This window comes from Diabrotica virgifera, chromosome 8 (assembly GCF_917563875.1).
Source record: "Diabrotica virgifera virgifera chromosome 8, PGI_DIABVI_V3a".
Classification (NCBI taxonomy): domain Eukaryota; kingdom Metazoa; phylum Arthropoda; class Insecta; order Coleoptera; family Chrysomelidae; genus Diabrotica; species Diabrotica virgifera.
The window spans coordinates 198,486,844-198,506,191 of record NC_065450.1 but is presented as its reverse complement, the minus strand read 5'-3'; the positions used below and the strand labels follow the sequence as shown (position 1 = coordinate 198,506,191).

The 19,348-nt window shown below is 33.5% G+C and overlaps 1 protein-coding gene across 2 annotated transcripts in view; it reads left to right on the top strand.

Annotated features, from left to right (window-relative positions):
* Nucleotides 1-3,177: 3,177 nt before the first annotated feature.
* LOC114329117 (neutral alpha-glucosidase C-like) overlaps nucleotides 3,178-19,348 on the top strand; it is a 39,958-nt gene continuing 23,787 nt past the window's right edge. The window contains exons 1-9 of one of the 2 annotated variants that reach the window (XM_050659568.1): nucleotides 3,178-3,230; nucleotides 3,553-3,606; nucleotides 3,689-3,841; nucleotides 15,171-15,260; nucleotides 15,317-15,550; nucleotides 15,612-15,783; nucleotides 15,849-16,069; nucleotides 16,150-16,351; nucleotides 19,016-19,340. In XM_050659568.1, coding sequence (XP_050515525.1) covers nucleotides 3,825-3,841; nucleotides 15,171-15,260; nucleotides 15,317-15,550; nucleotides 15,612-15,783; nucleotides 15,849-16,069; nucleotides 16,150-16,351; nucleotides 19,016-19,340 — 1,261 coding nt within the window. In that variant the 5' untranslated portion in view covers nucleotides 3,178-3,230; nucleotides 3,553-3,606; nucleotides 3,689-3,824. Of the gene's footprint in view, nucleotides 3,231-3,473; nucleotides 3,607-3,688; nucleotides 3,842-15,170; nucleotides 15,261-15,316; nucleotides 15,551-15,611; nucleotides 15,784-15,848; nucleotides 16,070-16,149; nucleotides 16,352-19,015; nucleotides 19,341-19,348 lie in introns of those variants that run through there. The other variant, XM_028278135.2, reaches the window with a different exon arrangement.

Genomic DNA, 19,348 nt, shown 5'->3' with positions numbered 1-19,348 from the left:
TCTGTTGGTTCCTGGGAGGAGTAGGAGAGGGAGGCCAAAGAAGACCCAGGGAGAGACGATTAGACAGGACGGGCAGGCAGGCTTTACGGTAAAGGGAGTTGATATTGGTATGACACGAGATAGAAACTTATGGAGAAATATAATTAAGGAATTCGACCTCGCGTAGAGATAAAGGAAAAGAAAATGAGATAAAAGAAAACTTTGCTTCTTCTCCTCCAGTATGTTTTGCATCCACTCCTAGACAAAGGCCTCCCCATGATTTCTATACTCGTCTCTGTGTTAGTGGATTTGACTAATAGTATTTATATATCGGGGAGAATACCAAATGACTGATTAAAGTTCATATTTATTACTATATTTTTTTAAACTTATTTTTTGAACATTTAATTGTTGTTGTCATCTCTCCTTCCATTTTCTAAAAACTTATTGATATGTTTATAAGTACATTAAAATATACTTATTAAGATGAAGTGGCTATTAAAATTTTCCAAAATAATCCAAAATAATCCGATATCAGTCAGCATAATTACACCTTATCTCGGTGTATTAACTCATGCTTATAAAAGTTTAGTATTTTTGGTGGAACAAGCCAAATTTTATTTTACAATTAAGTTTATTTGACGTTTCGATTTCCACTTCGGGAATCGTTCTCTCAAAATACGTATTTTGAAAAGTATCCAAAAGACGAAAACTTGAGAACTTGGAACATGTGATGAGAGGGAAAAATACTCATTTTTACAACTTATTATGCGAGGCAAAATTCGGGGTAAGGGAATTGTGGGAAGACAAAGGATATCCTGGCCTAAGAATTTGCTGGAATAGTTTGAATGCAGTAATACAGAACTATGTGCAGTGGCAGTCAACAAGATCCGCATAGGCATGACGATTTCCAACCTTCGATAGAAGATGGAACTTTAAGAAAAATAATTGCAATCTACCGAAAACAAAAAAAAATAAAGTGCCTTGATACAACCAGTTAGAACCAAAATTAATTCGGCCAATAGGAAATAAAACTCTATTTGTTTTAAATCATAATATTTCGGCAGGATTTTGGGAAAAAACTGCAATTTTATTAGAATGGTTAGATGCTAACAAACGCTGATTATTTCGTTACTTACAACAAATATAGGTTAAAGTAAACAAGAGACAATATTACCGAAATTCTAAGGTGGAAAGCAGAGGCGTAGCTACCGCCCTATCAGCCGTATCAATTATACGGGGCCCCCGACAGACAGGGGCGCCCAGTACGGCATGTTGAAACAAAATTCCATTCAGAAAATTGAACAAAATATTTTACAATTATTTCACTAATAAAACGCTTTGAAACAGTGTAAATTGTTTGGATATCGACATTTTCGTGTAATGGAATCTTTATCTATATTATAAACTATAGTTATGTACAGATACCTATCTATTTTCTGCCTCTCGCCGTTCTATATCAACAGAGCTTTTTTGTTTTCAAGCTACTTTTTATTGTCTATTCACCGTTGGCTGTGTGTGAGACATTGTATAATGTATAATGCCAAATTGCAATATTTGTAATCGCTTTACCTTTGAATATTTGAAAAATTGAAACACTGTTTGTTGTTTGCGTATATTTTCATGTAATCTGTTCTTTATCTAAATTTTATTGTATTTAGGTACATATTTTGCAGTCGCTAGCCATTAAAGAACGGAACTTCTGTGTTTATGCTCATTTTCAATTTCTATTCACCCTTGGCTTGAAAAAACTAAATCTGTTTTAAAACAATGAGTTTCAACAATTCAAGTCTATTTTTCGACTTTGATTTATTAGAGTTTATTAGATTTATTATTATTATCTATTTTTTATGATTATCTATAATCGACTCCATAAAAACTTCTAGTACCGGTCATAGGCGTCCGTTGTGGGTAGGGTAATAGTTATTTTATCGCATAACTTTTTTTGTCTTTAACTTTTAAGCCCTTTTGACATTGCATTATTAAAATGTGAGGTATTCTAGTAATAAAAGTACTCTAGCTTTAAATCGGCAGGATATACCGTTTTCTAGAGATGTCGTTTTGAAAAATTTGTGTTTTTTAATTTGAGAAAAATTTTCAAAAAAAAATTATGAAAACAAAAAACAAAAACTGGTAGGTTCATTCCAAAGATGAATCGATTTCATTATTTGCGAATTTTTAGTACCAGTCATATTTGTTCGTTTTGGGTAGGTCAACGGTAATTTTATCGCATTATTTTTTATGTCTTTAATTTTGAAGCATTTTTGACACTAGATTATTGAATTATGAGGTATTCTTATACTAAAAGTTACTCTTGCTTTAGGTCGATAAAACACACCGTTTCTTTGAAATTTTTTTCAAATCTTGTTCAAATTCAAAAAACGGAAAATTTTCAAATCGATTTTTCTAGAAAACGGTATATCCTACCGACTTAAATTAATAGTAACTTGAAGTAGTAGAATATACGTCATAGTTTAATAATCCAGTGTCAAAAATGCTTAAAAGTTAAAGGCACAATAGTTATGCGATGAAGTAACCGTTGCCCTACCCAAAGAGGACGCATATGACCAATACTAGAAATTCACAATTATTTATGAAATCGATTTATCTCTAGAAGGTAAATAGACGTACCAGTTTTCGTTTTTCTAAATAGAAGTGTTCTAGAGATATTAATAAAAACTTATTAAAAGATACCGTATTTCAAAGAACTCCAGCTCCCTAAGGAAGCTTTTCCGTGTTAGTGATTTGGGTTACCTAAACCTTAATATTTTGAGCCCAGGAATCTACAGTTGTTAGAATATTTTCAATTATTAATGAAACACCCTGTATAGTTTTGTTTAATTTCATTGTCAAATTATTTTGTAATAATATTGACCATTTATGTAATTTCAGTAAACTGTATTTGTTATTGATTTTTTTCCTACTCTTTGTAAGCTTTGTCGATAAAATTGTAAAATTTCCAGTGACAATAAAGCATATTTCTATTTTATTCTATACAAGCGTTTTTGATTCTTTTGTTAAACATTCTTTTAGCACTATGCCATATCAGTGGTGGAAAAGGGCCTCGCGACAAGGACAAACTTTGATATGGGGCCCGTGCGGGGCTAGCTACGCCACTGGTGGAAAGGTACAATTAATTAATGTCAGTAATTATGAAATCTAAACAAATGAATTATTTGTTAATAAAAGTGGGGAATGGACTTAAAAGTGGAAAATATTTCATGAGAAATGAAGTCCATTTTTAGAAATAGGTATGTATACAGTGATGAGCGCGCTAATAACCGGCCGAATGACGCAAAAGATCGAAAACATATTAAGTTGTGAGATAAAAAGAGATGAAACTAGTGGAGTTGGGAAATTTAGCGATAGAAACCTATAAATTTATATTCTATTTGTCACTGTCACAGTGGTAGTTGCCAAACACCTGCGATACGTCTAAAGGTGGGAAACAATAAATAGAATGTAAAATTATATGTTTTTATCGCCAAATTTCCCAACTCTACTAGATTTATTTCTTTTTATCTCACAACTTAAAATGTTTTCCATCTTTTGTATTATTTTGCCGGTTATTAGCGCGCTCATCACTGTATAATGAATGATACCAAACTAGCAGTAGATACATACTAAGTAAGTTTCCTGAAACATTGTATTTGCATATAAGTTTTTAGAAAATAGTTAGTAGCGTTGTATTTATTGTTGTGTATTATAGGTATCAGCTGCTCTTCTTAATATCCCGATAAATATCAAGTGGTAGATAATTTCGACAATAAGATAAGAGGTAGTTACATTTATATTTATATCCGAGGATAAATAAATGTCAGTTAACCATAAGTGGTGTACTTCGAATGGCAGAGATGATTAGGTGAGTATTTGTCTATTATATCTATTATAACGCTTTAGAATCACTCAATGTTGCACCTAGCAACAATCAATATCGCAAATATGTTCTTGAAGTTATTATTTCATATTACTATTTTATTATTGCTATTAGAGTATTAGACCTGGATCCTGCGTACCAAAAAAAGTTGATTAATAGCAATAGAATAGAATAGAAATATGCTTTATTGTCACTGAAAATTATACAATTTTATGGACAAAGCTTAACATAGATTCACGAAAAAGATATACATAAAAATAACAAATACAATTTTTTAAAATTAGATAAATCGTCAATAAAAAAAATATAAACAAGTTAAAAAAGTGAAGTAAAAAACCAGAAACCAATATATTGCAAAATTACTATAAATTGCAAAATTGAACATACAACATAATATAATAAAACACAAACAAAGGAACTAATAAGTTTAAGCTGCTGTATGTGACACCCAAATATAGATAAATACACTTTAGTTACTTGTACATTACTGTGATTTCTTAGTTAGTCATTAAGAAACTCTTCTACTGAATAATATGGTCTTTTAGGTAAATGAGCTTTTGTCATTTTACGGAACTTGAGAAAGGATGTTGCAGATTTGAGTTGTAAAGGGAGATGGTTCTATAGTTTTTTTGCGGAATATAGTATATATTTCTTTACTAACTCAGAAGACGGGATCGGTAAATAGACATCAAAAGTTGAATTTCTGGTGGAGTAGTCATGATGAGGCCTTGCTGGAAAGACATGCATGTGTTTACGAATTAAGCAAACAGTTTCTAAAATATACAAAGATGGAGGGGTTAAAATTTCGTGATCTTTAAAGTAACTTCTGCAATGGGTTGTTCTTCTGAGGCCAAACAGATATCTTATTGCTCTTTTTTGTAATTTGAAAATAACATCAAATTAGGCAGCTGTACTAGACCCCCAAAAAGGAAGACCATATCGAAGATGAGACTCGAATAAAGAAAAATATGTTATTTTAGAAGATGCTAAATTGAGTTCCTTCGAAACAGATCTTATGGCATAGCAGGCCGAGGCGAGTTTCTTACTTAACAAATCGATATGAAGGGACCATTTGAGGTTGCTGTCTAAAAGAATACCAAGAAATTTTACAGAATCAACGGTAGAGATCTGGCTGCTATTCACAAGCAGGGATTGAAGAACACCTTTATATGATAATGCTACCGTTTTATCCACGTTAAAGGAGAGTAAATTAGAGTCAGACCAGGTTTTTATCGTAAGAAGATCAGAAGTTATAGTTGCATGAAGAGTTGCAATAGTTGAGTTGCTCCAAGTGATACTGGTATCATCAGCAAAAAGAAAAATGTTTCCATCGATTTTTAAATTAGTGATTTCATTTATAAAGATCAGGAAAAGTAGAGGACCCAATACTGAACCTTGTGGTACTCCACATATAATGTTTTTGAGACTAGAGTCAGTATCATTTGCTCTAACCAATTGTTTCCTATTCCTCGAATACCTCGAATATCGAATACCTCGAATATCGAATACCTCGAATACCTCGAATACCTCGAATACCTCGAATACCTCGAAATACCTCGAATTCCATAGTATTTAAGTTTTTTAATCAAAATGTTGTGATTTACACAATAAAAAGCTTTGGAATAGTCACAGAAAACAGTGGCAGTATAAAGATTATTGTTTAGTGCTTGGTAAACCTCGTGAAGTACAGAAAACATGGCATCAGTTGTACATTTATTAGTTAAGAAGCCGAACTGATTTTGTGATAAAATATTGTTATCAAAGAGAAAGGACATAAGTCGGGTTTTTATGAGCCTCTCAATAATTTTGGAGAGTACCGGTAGTAGGGCAATAGGTCTATAGTTGCAGGCATTAGATTTTTCGCCACCTTTATGAAGAGGAATAATAATGGCTGTCTTAAGGCACTCTGGAAATTTACCGTTTTCAAAGGAATCATTAATTAGTGACACGAGGAGTTCTAACACATTATCTGTGAGATTTGAGAAGATTTTTATGGATAGTCCATCAGTACTACAAGATGATTTGCTTTTGATACTATTGATCGTTTGGATCAATTCAGATTTATAGATTGGACTTATAAAGAATGAATTCGAGACAATTTATGAATTAGGGAGATAGGAAATGGGATCTTGTTGAGACTGAATAGTTGATGTTATATTTTTACTCACGTTAATGAAGTATTCGTTTAGATTTTCAGTGGGTTTTATTTCGAAGATCGTTTATTATGGACCAAGTTTCTTTTGCAACACTTTTGGAGCTTCCCAGACGATTTTGATAGTAGGCTTTTTTAGCTGATTTGATGAGTTTTAGGTATGTGACTCTGTAATTGGTGATAGTGACCGCATATTTTTTGCTGATATGCGGATACCTTTGGTAGTCCAGGGTTTGCGACGTTTTGGCTTAATCGTAATTAAAGGAAATGCCTTATTGAAGATACAGACAAGCTTCTCCAAAAAATCACTGAAATTATAGTCCACGTCCGTAGAAGGAAACTGTCAGTCAGAAGTTAAACATAAATTTTGAAAAAAAAAGCCTCTGAAAAAAAAGATGTAGAAGCCTCGGAGGTGTAACCAGAGAAGGTTCCCATTGTTTTCGTTCTGGTGGGATATGTTATATGCCATTAGAGTGAAAACTTAGTCTTTTGCTAGCAGTTGCCGCTAGGGCATCTATGCCATTTCGTTCGTTGCAATTCGGGACTGCACGCTGGGGTTTGTTTTGGTTGGATCAGGGAGAGCAGCATATGTGCCTCCTGATGAGAGACTAATAAGTTTCGAAACCGGTAGAGGTGCTTGCAGCACTCTCTGATTGGACTGGAATATGGTTCGGCTGTATTTTCGTTTTGCAACGAAATTGAAAGTGGTTATTCATTTTTGATTTACATTTACTCTGTGTGGAGTATGAAGGGAACCAGTCTCGTTGGAATTTTACCGCGCTGAGCAGATGTGACGTGAATTGTAAATTGTAGAATTCCCTCATCTTCCTTAGTCTCAGCATCCGTATGGCTTGCAAATTGTAGAAGCCTCGGAGGTGTAACCAGAGAAGGTTCCCATTGTTTTCGTTCTGGTGGGATATGTTATATGCCATTAGAGTGAAAACTTAGTCCTTTTTTTATAAATTTTGAAATTTATGAAAATGCCGAGCGGAAAAAATCCTATCTAAACGTCGGGTTTTCGAGGAGGGTTTGCTGAAGATGTTAAATTTCGTATATACTGCTTCATGATCCGATAGTTCCGCATTAATAACTGTAGAGCAAACATCAAGGGGTGAGAAATCGGGGACAATATAATCAATTATGGTAGATGTAGTTTTTGTAATCATTGTAGGAAAATTAACGTGCATTGAGAGACCATATGATTCAAATATGTTGACCAAGAACATTTGGGTAGCACAAGCAGCAGCATAATTTATGTTGAAGTCTCCGCATAGAATTTTTCTGCTTTTGTGAGGCAAGTCATCTAACCAATTTAGCAGGTTCTGAAAAAATAGTTCCACGGAAGAGTCAGGTGATCTATAGATGCAAATAATGTAAAGATTAAGATTTTTATTAAAAACTAAGGAAAATTCAAAGAAGGCTTCATTCAACAAAAAGTCATATTTTTTTTATCAGAGAAAAATCATTGTTTGCAGAAAGAATTAGGGTGTCTCCATGAGCTGAGTTTGGACGATCATACCTAGCAATTGTGGTATATTTCTCTACAAAAAAGACTCGTTGACTGCAAGCCAGTGTTCTGTAACAGCAACTATCTGCAAGCTGAAAATTTGTTAATAGCTTAATGGTGTCTATTCGGACAAACTTTGATGTACGGGAAAACTGGAACAGGGGAGTTTTAATTGTGTAACAGTTTAAAAATTTGGAACGTCAGATTACGAAAACGTTCCATGTATTTTGTCGGACAGAACCTCCAATTGATTTGTTACCCTTTCATTACACTCTCATGCATAAATCAGACTGCTATTACTAACCAACATGATTCTTGTCATTTGATATGTTCTTCGTGTTCCACTCATTAAAATGCTCAGTTGGTGATAAACACCAGTCTGATTTTTGTACGAGAGTTTAATGAAATGGTAACAAATCATTTAGAAGTTCTGTCCAAACAAATACATGGAACGTTTCCGTAATCTAACGTTACAAATTTTTAAACTGTTCCACAATTAAAACTTCCCCTGCTCCAGTGTTCCCGTACATCAAAGTTTGTCCGACTAGACACCGGTAAGCTATTAACAAATTTTTAGCTTGCTATTAATCAACTTTTTTTGGTACGCTGCATCCAGGTGTATATTATTCTATTGCAAATGGTTTTTGGCCATTTTTAACCAATTTTATAGAAGAATATAATATGAATATAAAGCAGTGTGGTCTCTTGGATCAGAATCATTGGGATATTTCAACTTAGACCAGGGCATTTAGGAAAAAATAAATCGATTTTTAAATATAGCACCTAACGACTTTTGCAGTGGCGACGCGTGACTTTTTCTAAAGTGTTACCAAAACCAGATATTAAATATATAGCAGATATATTATATATTATCTATATATATATATATATATATATATATATATAATATATATATATATATATATATATATATATATATATATATATAATATATATATATATATATATATATATATATATATATAATGTATTTTATAAATATTTTTATATATACAGTGTTCCCATACATCAAAGTTTGTTCGACTAGACACCGTGAATTTTCAGCTTGCTATTAATCAACTTTTTTTTGGTACGCGCGATCCAGGTCTATTATAAAAATAGATGAAATAAAATTAAAAAATTAAAAATTTAAGAAATTATATAAAGTATCTACAAACTAAAAACATATTTGTTGTTTTTAGGTAAAATATGTATTATATCACCTTTATACTTTATTAAAAAATCCAAATTGTATAATTAGTATAGGTACTAATCAGTACATTCATTTGTCATTTTTAGCTTAAAATATTAAACAATTTTTATTTTATTGATTATACACTACAATGTACTGTATAATCAATATTATTATATGTCATATTATAATAATGTTGTTGTTAATTAATATATTTCGACAAGTAATTAAAGTCGATTAATATGATTTATATAGGATAAAAAGGTATAGATATATTATCTGTATAATAAGCAAGTACAGTTACAAGTTATAAACTAATAATTAATAATGCATATTATGCAATAATCGAATCCAAAGGGCCGGTACGGTTAACTAACCGGAGTTTAATCGAGAAAATACCGGCCCTAAGAATAACAGACTTCATAAATGGAATTATAATTATTACCTATAATTATAATAATAATTAAAATTGCATTTATTAAGTCTGATATTCTTACGGTCGGTATTTTCTGTCCCGATAGACACCGGCCCTACCTAGCGTCACCAAATTAAAATTTGGTAACACCAATACGCGGTTTCAGAGCCATCGTCCCCGCAAAATTTTCAGAGACGATCCAGTCCTCTGACTGATACAAAGATCCTACCATCGATCGTTGCCACTCACAGAAGTGGTAAACGGCGCGGCGCACGGTAAGGGCACAGTATAATAAATATGGAACCTCTTTATACTGTGGTAAGGGCGTATTATAATAACGTGCAACCGATTTTACATAAACTCGCTGATATTTTTGTGCATCTAGTTGGCTATTTTACTGAATTAGGTAGATACTATTAACAAATATTTCTATTTTTAAAAAATATAAATGGAATTATTTCATAGTAGTCATAAAATATTTATTTACAAATTTTAACTGTTACCAATGGTAACAATGGTTACATGGACGCTTCGCCAGTGGAGTTTTGCATTGTGTTCAGGATGGCGTTAGGAAAAAAGTCTACAATGGAAAAATGGGTGGAAATGTATGACTGCATTTATAGTGCATAAAATACACCCAAAAGTGCATAGACATGTCAAAATCAGTATACTAAGGGTATATTTCGCTACTCGGGTGGTTGGGGTCACTGAACATGAATACGCCATCAAATAAGTCATCATGAATACACATGAACATAAATACGCCATCAAAACCAACCCTCGGAGCACCTGGTCCCAGGGTTCCATCTGGAGTTTCGAGAGATTTTGGAACTAAATTGATACAATTTACTCCGTGGTTTTTGGGATAGCTAAACACGAATATGTCATCAGAACCGACCCCCGGGGCGTATTTACGTTTCCGTTTTCATTTCAAGACAGGGTAGTTTTGGAATAGGCACGGGAACGGCGGAACGTGCTTCCAAACACGTGTGCATTTCAAGACGTGTAATTTTGAAAAGCGCACTGGTTAACAAATATCATTCGTTAAATTTGTCGAAACAAAACAATTTTGTTACCAAAGTTTCCTTCTATTTTTCTTTATAAATTTTCAATAAACTCCAAGTAGTATCAAACCAAAATATCCTGTATTAAAGTAAACCATTATGATACGTATACATTTTTTAGTAATGCACAATAAAACTTTAGTATTTATACTATTAAAAACATATTTTAGTTTCAATTTAAAAAATGTTAACACTATAAGCACAAATATCATCGTAGTTACCGGTATAAGATAACGAACACTGAACTTTGCACTTATAGTTCATATCTTCAAATGCATTTTGTTCAAACAACAGAATTTTAAAATCTTACGAGATATTAGTAAAAACAGTTTTAAACTGCTCCAGTGGCTTACTGAGCATGTTTCCGCGGGTTCCGCCGAACCAGGGCCCGGGCCTCGCAGGGGCCTGCTATACGCGCTTTTTGCTTCTTTTGTTTCTAATTTGTTTGGGACATGTTGAACTACACAAGTACACACTAAGAAATTGCTTAAAAGATTTTAATTTTGGTGTAGGTATTTATAAATAAAAACAAAAAATATCTATTCATCAAAAAATTTGAAAACCTTTATAGAACGCGATTGTAAGGTTCCTTCATTTAATCTGCTATAAACAAAGCCCTTGTCTCAACACTTGTTTAGAATAACCGCCGGTGCCTGCCTAAATACGTGCTAACACAAACACTTTTGTATTTTTTTATATTAGCTTTTTAGAGCAGCAGTGTGCAAAGTACAGATTGCCATGATGGTCGCCAACATCCGAAACGGATAGACGCTAAAAGAAGAAGAAGATATTAGCACGATATATGAGTATGTAAGCGTTGTAAACTGCAAAGTTACAGTAATTCGGGAACATATATTCAATGCAAATTTTATAGGCTGGGTCATAAAAATAATCCCAAGACGTTCCATGTTCCTTTTGTTCGTATTAATAGCACCCCCATCATCATCATCATCAACCCGTACGCGTCCACTGCTGGACATAGGTCTCCCTCAGCTCTTTCCATCTTTCTCTGTTTTGTGCGGCTTGCATCCAGTTGCCGACAATACGTTTCAGATCGTCAGCCCATCTGGTTGGTGGTCGTCCTCTGCTCCGTAGTGCTTCTTCTCGTGGCCTCCACTCGACAATACGTTTTGTCCATCGGTTGTCTGACAATCTGGCGACGTGTCCTGCCCAATTCCACTTGAGCGACGCGATTCTTTCGACGGCGTCCGCTGTTTTTGTTCTTTGACGTATTTCTTCGTTTGGGATTCGGTCCCTCAGGGAGACACCCAACATTTGGCGCTCCATAGCCCTTTGAGTTATGCGAATCTTGTTCACTACCTTTTTTGTGAGTGTTAATATTTCCGCTCCATAAGTGAGTACAGGCAATACACACTGGTCAAAGATTTTCCTTTTCAGGCATATGGGTAAGTCCGATTTAAATACATAGCTCAGTTTACCAAACGCTGCCCAGGCTAATCCTATGCGACGTGGGAGCTCGCACGTCTGGTTATCTCTTCCCAATCGAATTTCATGTCCCAAGTACTTATAAGATGCAGTCTGCTCAATATTCATTCCATCAAGAACAATATTACGATTTACCCCCATAACACTGCATAAATATAGACAATTATAGTGGTAAGGATAATAACAGTAGAATTAACATTAATTTATTGCTTTAATAGTCCATTCACTCTCGGTAAAATATTGAAAAATCTTTAAACCAACAAAATTTAAAGAACGGCTTGGATAGACATGAAATTTGGCATACATATAGCTAATATGTCAAAGAAAAAAAGTGTTGTGCCGATGTGTGCTTTTGCCCAGGGGGTGACTTTCGCCCCTTCTCGGGTGAAAAAATATACGTTCAAAATAAGTCCTGAATTGGATGAACTAACTAATAAATTCTAAGCAACTTTTTGAAGTTACACTTCTTTACGCGCGATATGAGGGTGAATTTTTATATGTTAAAACCTACGATCCCGGCGCTTGCGCATTATAAGTTTGTTCTGATTAGATGTTCAAATGACATGTCAAAAATTATCCAATATGGCAGCTGTAGCGCAGCTGTGGTTTGGACGGTTGACGGTTTGGTTATGTATGGTTGTTGCGTTTTAAAATTTGTGGGAAGAGAAACAACAAAGGTTAGTTAATAATTATACTGCCTTTTTAAATAGTTTTCATATTATATTTTTGAAGTTATACTTCAAAATGTTTTAATTTATGTATGTATCAGTCCAGAAAAGGTGTGGAAAGAATATATTAGTGGTTTTAAATATATTTTTCTACAAACGTGTTAAAAATGTTAGGACTCCATAGAAGCGTTAAAAATGCTACTTTAAGGCACTAATGCTTTAAAATGTTTAAGGCACTGCAGTTAAAAGTGAATTGTCAAATTGTGAAACGTCAAAATATTTATATTTCATTTATTAACATTAATATTAATAATACAACTTGCGCAATTTGAAAAAGGTGGTTTAAAAGGTTTTTTATTATAATTTTGTGTCTTTTGATTTGTCTTCCTTGGGCGTAAAATGATGTCACCATGATGTATAATTATGTATATGTGAAAGGTTACTAGCATGCGGCTTGATGGCCTTGTTGGTAGAGCATTGGACCAGAGATCAAAAAATCGGGAGATTGCGGGTTCAAATCCCGGACGATCCATATTTTTTTCTATTTTTTTTTAATATCTGGCATTGTTAAGTTTTGGTTCATTTTTGGTAATTATTGTTAATTTTTTGTATTGTAACTGTTAAGTAGGTATATTTATTTCGTTGAAATTATATTGTAATAGAAGTATAACTTCTTATGTGCGTACAAAGTACACACACATTCTTTTTTTTCTATAGATACTGTTTTTTCACTAAGTCATTACTTTTCGAGTTATTTGCGAGTGAAAATGTAAGTATTACGATCAAAGTAATGGTAATCTCTTTTTTTTGTTAGTAACAAAAATCTTAAAAATAACCCTCTAATTAGAATGCGAAATGAAATTAATCGTTACCGCTTCACAAATTACTTTACTTATATATTTTTTATAAGATCTGTAAGATTCATTGGTTCATAGGCTTCTTGGTTCATATTTTTGAAAAGGCTGTAGTTAAATGGGCTAAACGAGTCACTAATCACGAGTGTATACAGATTTTGAATACCCATACCTTAACCAATTTTTGTCTTCAGGAAAACAAAAAGTCCAAAATATTTACAATAGCAAAACCTATATTTTTTACTACTTGAGATTTTTGGTATCACCAATCTTTTTAAGTTATTTAAAAAAAATTTTTCATGATTAAAAAAGCAATCTTTACTCAACCAATTTTTTTTTAAAATGGAACCGACAGAACTTACAGATGATATAAACACTACATAGGTAAGTCAAGTAACTTGTGAAGCGGTAACGATTAGTTTCATTTGAGATTCTAATTAGGTGGTGATTTTTACGATTTTTTTTTACCAAGAAAAGGGACCAACTTTGTTTTGAGCGTACCTTGTTTACTTTTGATGCTGCTAGAAACTAAAAAAAAACAGAAATTCAGCTTTTTTTTAAACACTTTTAAAAAAGGTGTGATGAATTAAAATATTCGATTTGGAATTTGACGAATAAGAACCTACTTTTCATTACCTGCGACTATGCTCCTACTGAGTCTACAGAGGCCTTTTTGAGTTATCTCCGAAACCCTAGAAACGTAGTTTTTTTTGTTGAAAAATGAAAATATTCACTCGCAAATAACTCAAAAAGTATTGACTTAGTGAAAATAATATATGGAACTAAAGTTTCTTAAAATTAGTTAGTTTATCCAATTCCGGACTTATCTTGAACGTGTGAGAAAATCACATATCGGCACAATATCCCTTTTTTTCTTTGACATTTTAGCTATGTTTATGCCAAATTTCATGTCAATCCAAACGGTTCTTTAAAATTTGGAGCAAAAACCGTGAGTAAAATGAACTATAAATTAGCTTGAGTTTTTATAAAAAATGTATGATACATTTTATGATATATGACGATCTATGTTCAATGTTTATTAAAAACTTTTGATAGGTATACAATGTGTGGTTTTATTGGGCAGACGGGCCCGCATCCCAACTTGAACCAGGGCCCGCATCCCAACTTGAACCAGGGCCCGCTGATCTATCAGTACGCCACTGAACTGCTCCATCACGTTTAAATTGATTTAAATACACAACAACACAACCCTCAAAGCTAAGTTGATAAACAGCACTTCCAACGAATAGACCTAGTTCTATGCACTTTTTTGTAGCATTCCAACGACAGATGTTTCGGTACAAACCCGTGCATATTTCGGAAGTTCTCTTTCAAATCAACACCTTTTTGGAACTAAGTATTACCGTTTCGGTGTCTATTTCAAAACCGCACTGTCTTGAAATGAACACGTAGGTATGTCCTCACAAGGACATAACAAAATGCTAGAAATATTTAAACTAGCTGTATTGAACGATAAAGATTTACAAATAATTACAAATCTATACTGGCATCAAGTGGCAAGAATAAAAGTGGAATAAGAACTGGCGAATGAAATAAATCTAAAAAGAGGAGTGAGACAAAGCTATAAATGGCGAACAAAAAAGTGCTTCTACCATGACAACGCACCGGCACACACCCCCACGCACCGTTGCCATGGTCAAATTGGTCGAATTGGGCTATAAACGGCTGCTTTTTTCACCGTATTTTCCAGATTTGGCTTCGTGTGACTTTTTCTGTTTCCAAACTTGAAAAAGTCTCTCGCTGGATAAAAATTTAAGTCGATTGAGGAGATCATCGCCTTCATGGAAGCCTACTTTGCAGACCTCGAGAAAACCTATTTTTCAGACGAGTTAAAGAAGTTGCAATATCGCTGGGTCAAGTGTATCGAGGTAAAAGGAGACTATGTTGAGAAATAAATTGCTACTTTTTCAAAATTTTCGTTTCTCTTTTTTTAGGCTAAGTACTTTTCAGACTGCCCTAGTAATCAAGGATAATAATATTATATTATATTTGCAGGTACGCCATACTACTGGTTGTTTTGGCAACCACAGCCGCAGCCATTGACAAAACAGTCTTCAAAAGCTGTTCCGAACGACCATTTTGCAAGTAAGTACAAAAAAATATCCCCCGTTTAACTTGTCTTAATAACAACGATGTTTTAGTCGTCTCCGTAACTATGTGGTCGATGATAAATCCAAATACTCAGCCGATGTATATTCCGCATCTATCAAAGACAACATACTGACGGTACCTTTGAAGAACGAAAACGGCAACAGCTTGAACCTGCTTGTCTCTATGTTCGAAGGCAACAAAATAAGGGTTAAAGTTGAAGACCCAGATAGCAAAAGATTTGAACTTGGAGATATCGTCATCATCGAAGAACTAAAAGAGTTACCGTAAGTATACAGTTACAATTTCGTTGACGATTTCCATTGACATGTTTCATTAATGTCCCAGATTGGTGAGTGACACATTGGATGGTACAGATGGTAGCCTATTAGTGACCCCTAAAGATGAGTCTCTTCCTTATAAAGTGGTTATTGATGCAGGACCACCCCTAAATATAACTTTCTACTACGGCGGATTGAAACAAGTTGTTCTAGATGGTGAAAGATTAGTGTATGAAAGCGTAAGTTAACTTAACAGTGTCAATTTATTCTGTATCAAGCTAAATTTGATTTATTGTTTTTTTAGACTGATGAAAGTAAAGCATTTACTTTCAAAGCAGACTTCCCTGAAGCGAACAGACTATACGGGCTATTGGATCACGCTTGGAGTTTGGCTTTGGGAGATACCAATAATGGTACTGCTGAATCTGGAGATCCGCTCCGTCTTAGAAATTCTGATTCTTGGGGCTACGAAGCCAATTCTCCAATGGCCCTGTATGGAGCCAGACCAGTAGTCTACGGTCATTCGTGAGTATCTAATTAATTACTATATTAAAGCTTCAAAACTTTCTAATATATTGAACTAATCAGTCACATGGTGTTTTCAGTGCAAACAAAACCTCTGGTATTTTCCTACATAACGCAGCTGAACAATGGATAGATGCTTCTTCTGGATCAGAGGGCAAGGACCCATCAGTTTATTTCATCGTAGAGAGAGCAGCGTTTGATCTATTCATACTTCTAGGGCCTACTCCCAAAGAAATCGTTAGGCAGTTTACAGGACTAACAGGCAAAGCTCATTTACCTCAGGTAATTTATATATATTTTGCTTCACCATAGACGGTTTTAGTAAAAGTTTAAACAGTAACAGGATCAACTATACAGGGTGAGTCATGAGGAACTGTACATACTCCTACCTCGTATAGAGGCTGCTATGGGGAATAACAAATGACCATTAAAAAGTGGCTGCTCCTCTTGTTTAATAATATACAGGGCGAGTTTGGTATTTTGACAGAAATTTATATTCGTCATAATTTTTGAACGGTCAGATCGATGTGTCTCTTATTTTTGTCAATCGTTAAACTATTACCACCTAATCAACTACTTTATTCAAACTAGAAAAAAATCAGGTCCAGCTTTAAAAAATTAGTTCGTTTGAGTCTTAGAAAAAATTTCACCCTGTATAAGCTTTTTGAAAACTCTAATATGAATTTTACAAATTAGACAAATAGGCAATTAAAATGGCATATTTATTTTTTTTCCCCACATGAATACTTAATTTTTTATAAAAAAATCAAATTTGACTATGAATAATAATTAAAAGTTTGGTAAAGTGAACCATAGATTTAAAAAAATTTACTTTTATTACAAAAATTAAATTTTTTTGGACAAATATTTAATTTATGTTACCACCCAATCAACTGATTTATTTAAACTAGAAAAAAATCAGGCCCGGATTTAAAAAATTATTTCGTTTTGGTCTTAGAAAAAATTTCACCCTGTATACGCTTTTTGAAAACTGTAATATGAATTTTCCAAATTAGACAAATAGGCAATTAAAATGGCATATTTATTTTTTTCTCCACACGATTACTTAATTTTTTATTAAAAAACAAGTTGGTCAAAATCGGAACTTTAACCTAAAAATGAAAAAAAAAAGATGAAATCACGGTTTAACTCGCTACAACGTTCCATTTAAAAAAATTTTTCTGAAATTTTGAGAGCACATATCTCTTATCATGACTATGACAATTTTTGTAGACTTTCAGTCTTCTTCTCGTAAAAGTTATGAATTTTTAAAAATAAAAGGTGAAGCTTCGTGAATTTCAAAGTTAAATCGCAAAAATTAAGTGAAAAAATTTAAAATTTATCTATTTGATCACGTCTATGTTAAACTATAGAGTCCAAGGAGAAGTGTTATGGGGAATTTTAAATCTAGACGTGTTATAGAAAAAAGAATGGTGAAACTGTTAATTTTAAGAAAAATGTTGTTTAATTTTTTTTATTTTTATGGTAAAATTGCGATTTCGACAAATTTTATTTTTTAATAAAAAATTAAGTAATCGTGTGGGGAAAAAATAAATATGCCATTTTAATTGCCTATTTGTCTAATTTGTAAAATTCATATTAGAGTTTTCAAAAAGCGTGTACAGGGTGAAATTTTTTCTAAGACCCAAACGAACTAATTTTTTAAAGCCGGACCTGATTTTTTTCTAGTTTAAATAAATCAGTTGACTGGGTGGTAACATAAATCAAATATTTGTTTAAAAAAATTAATTTTTGTAATAAAAGTTAATTTTTTTTAAATCTATGGTTTACTTTACCAAATTTTTACTTCATAGTCAAATTTGATTTTTTTATAAAAAATTAAGTAATCGTGTATGGAAAAAAATAAATATGTCATTTTAATTGCCTATTTGTGTAATTTGTAAAATTAATATTAGAGTTTTCAAAAAGCGTATACAGGGTGAAATTTTTTTAAGACCCAACGAACTAATTTTTTAAAGCCGGACCTGATTTTTTTCTAGTTTGAATAAATTATTTGATTAGGTGGTAATAGTGTAACGATTGACCAAAATAAGAGACACATCGATCTGACCGTTCAAAAATTATGACGAATATAAATTTCTGTCAAAATGTGAAATTCGCCCTGTATATTATTAATCAATGGGAGCAGACACTTTTTAATGGTCATTTGTTATTCCCCATAGGGGCTTCTATACGAGGTAGGAGTATGTACAGTTCCTCATGACTCACCCTGTATAAGAGCACTATAGGCTCTAGAGGCCCTAGGCTTCGATAGTCTTGACTAGATTGTTCTACTTTTTCCTTCACTTGTTCTCTCCAATCCCTTGTATCCATTTCTTCTATGTCAGTCCGGACCGGACGGCAACAAACCACTTCCTTCGTGACCTTCCCCTTCTTTTCTTTCCTCCTCCTTTTATTTCCTCCTACTCTTTCCTTGTTCTACTACTTGTAACTCTTTCTTGTGGCATTCGTGAAACATTTCCCAACCATCTAACTCTGCGCGCTGATTTTCTCTGTTATTTTAAGTCTCTTATATATCTCTCTTAACTCCTGGCTTGTTCTTCTGCGCCATTCGCCACCAAAAACTTTTTCAAGATTTATCTCTCGCAAATCTCTAGCTTTCTTCTTCTTTCTGATGCATTGTCCAAATTTCACATGCATACAACACCGTTGGTCACACTACTGTTTCATAAGTTCGAATCTTGGCTGCCCTGGATACGTTTATTGCTTTCAACAGTGCGTTTCATGATCCTACTGCTTTGGTACCTTTCAACAGCCGTTTATCTATTGAAGAAACTGATTTGAAAAACTTCCTTCTATCATTAAATTATTGACTGTGTTAGTTAGCGTCATTTTAAATAATCCTATCAGTTTCTCTGATATTAGGGTGAACTGCTTTATCTAAATCAATGTTTTATATTTGTAAATAAACTACCAAATTTTCAGATCTGGGCACTCGGTTACCACCAGTGCAGATTTTCCTACAAATCCCAAGACGACGTAAAAGACGTAGTAGCTCGTTTGGATGAAAACGATTTTCCCTGGGACGCCATTTGGTTAGACGGTGACCACACAGATGACTACAAATGGTTCCACTGGAACCACACCACTTACACTGATCCCGTTGAGCTACAACAAAACATTTCTGCTACCGGAAGGGTCTGCGTTTCAATTTCTGATCCCCACATCAAAGTCGACGATGATTACGACGTCTATGCCGGAGCTAAGGGCAAATACTTCACCAAATGGGCAAACGGAAGTGAATATGTTGGTAAGTTG